Source organism: Colobus angolensis, unplaced genomic scaffold, assembly GCF_000951035.1.
Source record: "Colobus angolensis palliatus isolate OR3802 unplaced genomic scaffold, Cang.pa_1.0 Scaffold314, whole genome shotgun sequence".
NCBI classification, from domain to species: Eukaryota; Metazoa; Chordata; class Mammalia; order Primates; family Cercopithecidae; genus Colobus; species Colobus angolensis.
In genome coordinates this window covers 3,096,442-3,107,042 of record NW_012116422.1, presented here as the reverse complement: position 1 = coordinate 3,107,042, position 10,601 = coordinate 3,096,442, and the positions used below count along the sequence as shown (strand labels likewise).

At 41.9% G+C, this 10,601-nt stretch overlaps 1 protein-coding gene across 3 annotated transcripts in view; it reads left to right on the top strand.

Moving 5' to 3' along the window:
• The first annotated feature begins 231 nt into the window (after nucleotides 1-231).
• SKP1 (S-phase kinase-associated protein 1) overlaps nucleotides 232-10,601 on the top strand; it is an 18,581-nt gene continuing 8,211 nt past the window's right edge. For 2 of the 3 annotated variants that reach the window (XM_011951111.1, XM_011951110.1), the window contains exons 1-3: nucleotides 232-420; nucleotides 3,568-3,664; nucleotides 9,972-10,045. In XM_011951111.1, coding sequence (XP_011806501.1) covers nucleotides 3,568-3,664; nucleotides 9,972-10,045 — 171 coding nt within the window. In that variant the 5' untranslated portion in view covers nucleotides 232-420. Of the gene's footprint in view, nucleotides 421-3,077; nucleotides 3,130-3,567; nucleotides 3,665-9,971; nucleotides 10,046-10,601 lie in introns of all 3 variants that reach the window. The other variant, XM_011951112.1, reaches the window with a different exon arrangement.

Here is a 10,601-nt window from a genome sequence, read left to right as displayed (position 1 = left end):
AACTGGGGTATTTTACTCGGCTTAGGGCGCCCCTGCCTGAAAGACCTTTCTAGGCCAGTCGGGGTTCGGCACCCAGTTGATGAGAGAGCGAGGCGCTTTCAGAGCTAGGGAAAGGTGAAAGCTCTCCCGTTCCCCGACCCCCAGGTCAGCCGCCCCCAGCAGGTCCTTGTCGCCTCCCCGTCTGGGCCCGCCCCGCCGTCTTCGGCCTGCCGTCAGGCGATCTCGGCGGCCAGCCCAGCCGCTGTGTGACGCCGCGCGCCCCGGGGTCCTCGGCGCCTGCGCCCTCTCCTATAAAGCAGACGCCGCGCCGCACCGCGCCGCGACGCTGTAGTGGCTTCGTCCTCAGCTTTTCTCTTCCTCCGCTGACGTCTCCTAGCTCTCGTCAGCCTCCCGCCGGCAGTCTCCTTAACACCGAACACCGTGAGTAGCCGCCCAGTGAGCTGGAAAGGGTCGTGGCGCCCGGATTGCATGCAGGCTGGCCTCACTGCTGCGGTTTGGGCCTGCCCGCGGCGGGCGGTGACTGGGCCTGGCCTTCTTTTGGGCCCGGTGGATCGTGTTGTCGACCCCGTTCTTCGGGAGACACCATCAGGTCTCGTTCACCCTCTCCGCCCCCGATTCAGCGAGGCCGCCTCTGGCCGCGCGTCCTCACAGCGCTCCATAAGTGTGAGCCGAACCCCGGGCTGGGCTTTCTCTGCACCGGCGGAGCGTCAGCCGGCGCGGAGCTCGGCTGCAAGGCCCAGGCTATGGCCGGGGGCCTCTCTTGGCCTTAAGCCTGCTGTCCCGGGGACCAGGGCGGGGGTGGCGGTTGGGTTGTGAATGGGGGTCCCTTGGCTGTCGTGAGCATGGGCGTGTGTCGGTGTCTGGCTTTTGTTGTGGTCGGGAGGGAGAGCTGCGATGGTGGTCTGAGGCCGCCCGGTTCTTGGCTGCCATCCTTTCTCCCCCGTGTCTGGCGTCGCTAGCTACCCGTCGGTCCTGGCTAACTGTGTGCGGGCGCCGAGTTTCTGCACATAGCCGCCTGTTCCCTCTGAATATTTCTTCGCGTCGTTTTGCTATAACTTGGAGTCGTTGAAATAACTATTGTGATAGCAGATACCATCTTCAGAGTGGTGTGACTTGTAGGCGCCTTAGCTGTGTATAACTTAACTCGAGGTGTCTGGCTTTTAAAGAAATAGGATGTCCACCTGCTTTGGTTCACTTTTAATGGGAACTTCACGTTTGGGTTTTAGGAACATGCATTTTTCCATTAGAGCGTCACAATAGAATGTATCTGTGTCATAGAACAATACAGTCTCCTCCACTGTGCAGTCTAAAAAGCAGTGTCAGAATTTCGGGCCACTTAAAACGCAGGGGTTTTTTTCCCTTTATGATGTGATAGAACCCACTTTATGCTGGCCATGGAGAATTATTTACAAGTGCGGGAGCCTTTAGGCCTCTTTCTTTAGAATGGAATTGTTTTGAAAACATTTCAAATCAAAATTTCATCCATTATTACTTAAAAATTTTGCACTTTATTCTACTGTAACACTAAAACTTATCTTTTAGTTTAGTATTACCAAGTGCATCGAATTACAGATTTAACCGATTGCCTACCTGCTATTTAGTAAGATCTCAACTCCCTTAAGAGTAACCCAATCCACGAATTTGACTATGACTAAGCACTTGAGTTATTTGAAAGAAATATGAAACGGTCGTCTTGCTTTTAGAGTAATTTTATCAACTGCATTGTTAGACTTGTGATTCTGCACTGTTCATTTCAGTACTATCTGATATAAAAATTACATGTTTAAATGTTTTATAATTAAAAATTGGACTCACGTTAAAATATTTTCTTTTGGAGATACCTTTTGTTGTTGTCTTGTCACAGGAAGGGTCCTCTACTCTGGGTCCTTCTCCATTGAGCAGGGACAACGGCATTATTGGCAAGCGCTAAGCAACATGGAGAAGCAGACATGTTTGTGAATTGCAAAGTGAAATCTGATTCTCTCCAACCATGGATGAGTGAGAGTAGGCTATTTCAGTGGCTGATTTTAAAACATGCGTTACTTTTTTGCTTCCTTTGCCTAAGAACCTGTTTGCTTTGGGGTTGGGGACAATTGTCTCAGAGAAGCTGAATGAATATTTTAACTGATGTAATGGGTCATAAGTCTTTGAACATAAAATGGGTGTGATGCATGTTTTAAATGCCAAATGATACACTTTTGTGAAAAAATATGCGATTTTTAATACAACACACCTAGAAAACTTCAGAGGTACCATAAGTTAACAGTGACATCATTGGATTATGAATACTTGAGAAGCATGGGCCTTTTAAAAGTTGTATGTGAATTTTAAGAGGCCTTGAATTAATCTGTACCAGGTATTGCTACTCTTTTTGTTGTTGTTTTTCTTTTTTGTATGTTTTCTTTTTTAAAAAAAGAATTTGAAGATGGTAAGAAATTGTTGGACTTTTAATTTTAAATTCCTTTTTTTTTTTTTTGCCAGAACTCAAGTCCTTTGAAATTAATTGCTTAACTTTTTTTTTTTTTTTTTGACACGGAGTCTCGCTCTGCCACCGAGGCTGGAGTACAGTGGTGTGGTCTCGGCTCACTGCAAGCTCTGCCTCCTGGGTTCACGCCATTCTCCTGCCTCAGCCTCCCAAGTAGCTGGGACTACAGGCGCCCGCCACCACGCCTGGCTAATTTTTTGTATTTTTGGTAGAGACGGGGTTTCACCATGTTAGCCAGGATGGTCTCGATCTCCTGACCTCGTGATCCACCCGCCTCGGCCTCCCAAAGTGCTGGAATTATAGGCGTGAGCCACCGCGCCCGGCCTGATTGCTTAACTTTTTATGTAAGATTATCTTTTTCCTAGTGACTCATAATTAATCTGAATTAATAAATGCATTTTCAGAGCAAGTAATAGGTTATTATTATGGAGCTCTTGCCAAGAGATCTCAAAGTTGGTCAGCTGGACAGTCAGTACTGAAAGATAAAAAGCGCTCTGAAATGAAGCTTCTTACTAGATTTAGGGAATTGTACTCACATCTGCTTATCTTTAAATAATTTTATTCTCGTGTATATGGTCTTGCATTGCCTCAGACATAAATCAGCATATTCTGATTATTCTCTGGATCTGAACTCATCTTCACAGGTAGGTCTCACTGTGGGGAAAATTTCTATCTTATTTGGTAGCCTTGTTTATTTTGGACTGACCTTCCTTAGGTTTGCATGTAGTTAATTGTGGCAGTTAACTGTTCAAATGGAGTAGTCCAGTATTCATTGGGAGACGAAAGGCAGGCAGAAGGCAAATACAAATATGTATGTTTTATTAAATTGATACCAATAGTGAGTTCAGTAGGGCAGGCCTTAAAAGCTTCTGTTCCTAGTAGTTATACTTTGAAAAAAGTTAATAGAAATACTTGCAGGCTAACCTGTGAATAACTACTTACAACAGTGCTTTACAGGATTATGTATTGTAGGTCCTTAGAACTTTGTGGTCAATAAGTTATAGCCTTTTGACGGACTGTAGTTGATGAAATATCATGTAGAACTCTCTCTCAAATTTTACATCGAATGTACTTGTTTTTAGATGCCTTCAATTAAGTTGCAGAGTTCTGATGGAGAGATATTTGAAGTTGATGTGGAAATTGCCAAACAATCTGTGACTATTAAGACCATGTTGGAAGGTAAGTTCATTGGAAAACCTGGGTGGGGGGAAATGTGTAATTTGAGATAATTTGTGAATATTAAGTTTATATGAGCAGCAGGCTGTCATAAGGTGCTTGAGAGTATAAAGAGGTAAAGTTTACATTTTTTTCTTTATAACTTACATTTTTCTGATACAAGTCATCCTTTCCGCATTGTCTGAATTAGTGAGGGTTGTTCTGTAATTAAATGGATAAAATCATAAGGTAATAAACATTGAAGTGATTGCCAAGCCTTAGGCAATGGTTAATTTCTGTTCAAGTAAATTTGGATTCATAAGTTCCAGTGACAGAAATTAAAGTCTTTGGAAAAGAGATACCATCTTATAATGGTAGCTAAATAGAACACCTTATTTCAGTGGAGGGAGTGAGCTCTGCGGATTGCTGTGTAGATTTTATTTATTTATTTATTTATTTGAGACGGAGTCTCACTCTTGCCCAGGCTGGAGTGCAGTGGTGCAGTCACGGCTCACTGCAGCCTCAACCTTCTGGGCTAAGCAGTCCTCTCACCTCAGCCTCCTGAATAACTGGGACTACAGGTACGTGCCACCACATCCAGCTGATTTTTTTTGAGACAGATTTTTGCTCTTGTTGCCCAGCCTGAAGTGCGATGTTGCAATCTTGACTCACTGTAACCTCCGTCTCCCTGGTTCAAGCGATTCTCCTGCCTCAGCCTCCCGAATAGCTGGAATTAGAGGCTTGCGCCAGCAAGCCCAGCTAATTTTGTATTTTTTTTAGAGACGAAGTTTCTCCATGTTGGTCAGGCTGGTGTCGAACTCCCAACCTCAGGTGATCTGCCCGCCTCGGCCTCCCAAAGTGCTGGGATCACAGGCGTGAGCTACCGTGCCCAGCCCCAGCTGAGTTTTTAATTTTTTTTTTTTTTTTGAGATGGAGTCTTGCTCTGTTGCCCAGGCTGGAGTGCAAGTGGCATGATCTCAGCTCACTGCAACCTCTGCTTCCGGGTTCAAGTGATTCTCCTGCCTTAGCCTCCCAAGTAGCTGGGATTACAGGTGCACGCCACCATGCCTGGCTAATTTTTGTATTTTTAGTAGAGACAGGGTTTCACCATGTTGGTCAGGCTGGTCTCGAGCTCGTGACCTCATGATCTGCCTGCCTGAGCCTCCCAAAATGCTGGGGATTACAGGTGTGAGCCACCATGCCCAGCCTAAATGTTACCCTGGCTGTTCTCACACTTACAGATAACTCAAGCCATCCTCCCACCTCAGCACCCCAAAGTACTGGGAAGAGCCACATTGCAGGCATGAGCCACTGTGCCAGGCAGAATTTTTTTTTTTAAACAAGGTTTCTCTTTTGTCCATTTTGTCATTCCCCGGAAACTGCTATAAAGTATATATGCAGCACAAGGAAGTGAGTTAGAAAACAGATCTTGAAACTCACTAGTTAATGTGGATCTCTTTTAAGTATTACCAGTGGGGTGATACAAATCAGTGTCTGGAATTGATGAAAAAAACTCAGTAGTATTGAGTGTTCTTGGTACTTAAATGTCAGAGGTTTTTTATGTAGGGAAGATCAGTAGCTTATAAATACTTAAACGAAGAGAAGGGTTATATGCCAACATTGGTGCTGGTGAAAAGAAGGTAAGTGAGACATGGCCTTTGCCCTTGAAGAACTTATAAACTAGGAGGGAAGGCAGACACAAACAACACAAACTTGTCACATGGTGTAATTAGCACGTTAACAAAGTTGCGTGCCAAGTGGCACCGTGGGAACATCTTGGCTAGTGTTATGCTTCAGTCTTGAAGAGATTGCAGTATCTAGTACTGGTGAGGATATTTCTTCTATTTATTTATCTTTTTGAGGCTGAGTTTTGCTCTTGTTGCCCAGCGTGGTGTGCAGTGGTGCCATCTCAGCTCACTGCCACCTCTGCCTCCGAGGTTCAAGCACTTCTCCTGCCTCAGCCTCCCAGGTAGCTGGAATTACAGGCATGTGCCACCATGCCCAGCTCATTTTGTATTTTTAGTAGAGACGAGGTTTCTCCATGTTAGGCTGGTCTCAAACTCCTGACCTCAGGTGATCCTCCCACCTCAGCCTCCCAATGTGTTGGAATTACAGGCGTGAGCCATTAAGCCCAGCTGAGGTGATATTTAAATCCAGTAAAATTAGGATGTTTTGGGAGATCATTCTGAAGTAAAGTAGACAGGGTGTGCTAGGGAAAGTAAAAATAAGGTTTTCAGTTAGGGTGGGATGGAATTGTGATACTGTAGTTGGTAGAGCTGAAAATGGGTTTGAGAGGAATGGAGAAGAAAATGACTTTGAGCTTAAACCATGTTTGAGATTCCTTCAGAAGATCTATGTAGCAGTCTACTGGGTGATTGAGTTTGTGAATATTGGCCCCAGAGTTAGACTGCTAGAGATAAGAAGACTTGTTTTATATATTGGGTTATGGGAGTTTAACTCTGGAAAATGATGATGTTGGAGCTGGGGTGCTAAAGAGTATAGAAGTCAGTAGTAGAGAATTAGTAGAGTAGGATTTGTGGAAGTTAAGGGAAAAGGGGACATTTCTAGGTGACTAGAGTGATTGCCAGATTTATATACTGTAGACTGGTCCTTAGAATTTCATAGTTAATAAGTTAGAGGACTTCTAGCTGCAGATACTTAGGTGTGGTAGAGGCAGAAGCTGAATTACATAGATGTGTCTTCCGTTTTGTTTTCTAAGTGGGTGACATCTGTTTTTTGATAAAAGCTTAGAATTCTCTTTAGTAACTGGTACCAATCATGGTGGCCCTTAAAGTCCTGTATTCTGGTAACTTAAGATAACTTCTACTAAGTTGTAAACTGCTTGGTACATCCCATAGTCACTGTTCATCAAGTACCTATTGAATGAAGAAGTATGTTATGCTCACTAAAAAAAAGTGAAAGTAATCCAAGTGTGTCCCTAAAAGGCCAAGTGAGTAAGGTTTTATCCAGAAGATGTAGAAACTGATACCTGAATTGCTGCCTGAATACTTGCTTTGGCATTGAAAGTGTTCTTTATTTTATCTTGGTGCCTGACACACTAATCTCTCCTGTGCTGCTTCAAAGAAGCATTTGCCAATTTTAAAAACATAGGGCATCTTGAAGACTTACCATGCCAACTTTGATCACTGAAGTAAGTGGACTGATAGGCAGTTAGCAACAGTTAAATTATTCTTTTACTCCATTGCCTTTGGGAATCAAGTGAATGGTTTTATCTTAAGTACCAATGGCTTACATAAGATTCTGGCCTCTTGAGGACTGGAGTCTTTTGAATTTGGCAACTTACTGCTTTTCTTGTTTTCCATCTGCAGTATCTCTGGTTATGGGTTTTATGTGACTTAGAAAACAAAAATAAAACCTTTTAATCCACAGGACAATCAGAAGTGAGACTCCTGGCACATTTACATGTGGATTGGATGATTAGTTAAGGTCCAGGGTGCAGTATCAGGATACAGATGTCTTTCAGAAGTCCCTGAAACTGAATAGCTTAAAGGAATGACTGTTGCTACTTGTGCTTTTAGTCTGAAAGCAAAAAATATTGTACATCCTTAGTTTAAATGCTGGAGGATTTAAAGAGGATTGCTTGAGTCCAGGAGTTCAAAACCAGCCTGGACAATGTAGCAAGACCCTGTCTTTACAAAAAATAAAAAATTAGCAAGATCCTTTACAGTCATAAAAGCCTTATTTTTTTATTATTATTATTTTTTGAGATGGAGTTTCACTCTTATTGCCCAGGCTGGAGTGCAATGGCGCAATCTCGGCTCACTGCAATCTTTGCCTCATGGGTTCGAGCAGTTCTGCTGACTCAGCCTCCCAAGTAGCTGGGATTACAGGCACGTGCCACCATACCCAGCTTTTTTTTTTTTTTTTTTTTTGAGACGGAGTCTCACTGTGTCACCCAGGCTAGAGTGCAATGGCACAATCTCGGCTCACTGCAACCTCTGCCTCCTGGGTTCAAGTGATTCTTCTGCCTCAGCCTCCTGAGTAGCTGGGACTACAGGCATGCAGCACCACACCCGGCTAGTTTTTTGTATTTTTAGTAGCAGGCTGGTCTTGAACTCCTGACCTCATGATCTGCCTGCCTCTGTCTCCCAAAGTGCTGGGATTACAGGCGTGAGCCACCACGCCTGGCCAATTTGTTTGTATTTTTAGTAGAAATGGGGTTTCACCATGTTAGCCAGGCTGGTCTCGAACTCCTGACTTCAGGTGATCCGCCCACCTTGGCCTCCCAAAGTACTGGGATTACATGCGTGAGCCACCATGCCTGGCCAAAAGCCTTATTTTTAGTGTGAGTTAAACCTCATTCCAAATTACATTTGGATCTAAACAAGCTGGTCTTCTGTATGTTTCCTCTGATATCTTAGTTCTCAAGACCAAAGTATTTTACATTTTATAACTTCTTTCTTTCACCTGATGAAAAAGATTTCATACTTGTTCAGGAAAGACATAAGCGACTTGTTCCACACAGAGCTTTACATGAGACATTGTCATTTTACAGTTTTACTCTAAGCTGAGATAGGATCAGGGATAGGCATTGGTGGGAGGGAGAAGAGAGGGGAGATGAGTGAATCCATCCATGCAAGATAACATGAATTATTTTTGAATCTACTCTCATCTTTACCACTCCACTGGAACTGCTTATAAATAAAGCTCAGTGAACCCCATGTCATTAAGTGCATTGTCCATTTTCAGTTCTTATCTAGACCTGTTGACATTATTTGATGCTTGATTATTCCCCTCTTCACTTGGTTCCTAAAATTCCACTTAGTACTTACCTCACACCCTTCTGTCTTCCAGTCTTTAAAGCCTGCAGTTCCCCAGGGCTTCATCTTTGGACCTCTTCACTAGACCTGTACACATCCATTTGCTTGATCATAGTGTCATAGCATTATAAACCATCTATACACCAATTCCCAAACTTACTTACAGTTCTGATTTCTTCTCTTGATTTCTGGACTTGAACATACAACTGCCCTTGGATATCTAATATTTTACATTTAGGAAAGTAGAGCTCTTGATCCTCTCTTCCTAAAAATAATAGTTCCTCTGACAGCCTTCCCCTTATCAATTGGTGGCAACTTCATCCTTTTCATGCCATAAACCTTAGTGTTAACTCTTTTCACATTCTACTTGGCTTCTGTTGGCAAATTCTATTGTCTCTACCTTCAAAATGCAGACAGAATTAGGTCATTTCTTACCACCTCCTTAGCTACAAACCTTGTCCAGGCTATCATCTTGTGCCTGGATTATTGATAGCCCCATAATTGTGTCCCTTAACCTATGTTCTTTAACTTCCTTACACATAATATTAACTCTTTCTCATATATCCTGTTGGAAAAAAGCGATTTCTATTTTTATTCGAATAATTTTTTTTTAACCTTGTTTAAAAACCTTAATCTTGGGATCATACCATTATGTTTGGAGCTGCCTGCCTTGTTTTTGTCAGTGGCTGCATGGTTGTGTGTGTGTGTGTGTGTGTGTATGTGTGTGTGTTTGTATTTTTAGTGTTTTTAGTGTGTGTATGTATACACACATCTGTGGGTTTCAGATTTGAATAGATTGACATTTTATTAACTAATAGTTTTCATTATTTTACTTTTTAAAATACAGTTCATCTGGAGAATTTGATGTAAAGGGGTAAGGAAAGGGTCCATCTTTAATTTTTTCAGATGGCTCCCCAGTCATTCAAGCCCAACTTACTAAATCACTTCTCCTCCTAATTAAGAACTTTTTAAAATGTAATATTCCTTTATTTGTCTACTCACACAAGTTTATGTAGTTTTGGGTGGTTTTATGGACTCCATCGTTAGGAGCCACCAATTTTTAAATGCTCCTAAGAGAGCTGTTCTAAGTAAAGTCCTTTTTATATTCTTTCAGACATGTCTTAAAAGTTACAGTCATCCCTTGGTATCCATGGGGGATTGGTTTTAGGACACCCCTGTGGATACCAAAATCCACCAATACTCAAGTCTCTTATAATAGTATAGTGTTGCCATATAACATATGCACATCACCTTGTATACTTAAAATCCTCTCTAGATTACTTACAATACCAAATACAATGTAAATGCTATGTAAGTAGTTTTTATACTGTATTATTTAGGGAATAATGATAAGGAAACAAGTCTACATGTTTAGTGCAGACACAGCCATCCATTTTTTTTTTCCAATATGTTCAATCTGTGGTTGGTTGAATCCACAGATGTAGAACTCATGGATATGGGGGCTGACTCTTAGGTTTTGAGACATAGCTTGGTTGGTATAAGTATTATAATGGAATTAGAAAATAGAAACTTTCTTCTGGTTTTCTTAGATTTGGGAATGGATGATGAAGGAGATGATGACCCAGTTCCTCTACCAAATGTGAATGCAGCAATATTAAAAAAGGTAAGGTCTTTAAAGAGTTTAAGTTTATTCTGCTTAATATATAACACTAATTGATTAATATAAGTAATTCAACAATCTATGTTGGAATTTACTGCTTAAAATTACTTTTAAATTTGAATGTTCTTAAACGCTTACTTGAGTGATGTTTGTATGTTCTTAAAATATACAGAAAAAAGTTCTATCTGCTTTCTTGCCACAGTTGACTGTTGTCATTTATTGGGCATCTGTACTGTGTATACCTATGCAAACACTTCTCTAGGAAGGATGATCTACATGTAGAGTATCTGGATCACAGGTCGGCTTGTATACCTAAATTTTGGTAGATATTGTTAAATAGTCTTCTGTAAAGATACCACTTCTAGAGCATGGTGGAATTGAATCATGACTATCTTTCTTAGATTTATAATTTTGAAATGGCTAAAGTCATAAGAAAGGAATATGTAACACTTTGTTCCCATTTCTGTCCTTATCTATTCCAGTCCCCTTTCCGGTAGCAGTTTATCCTTTTAGTATTTGTAATACAGGTATTAACAAGTAAGTGTGTTCCCCCCCCCCC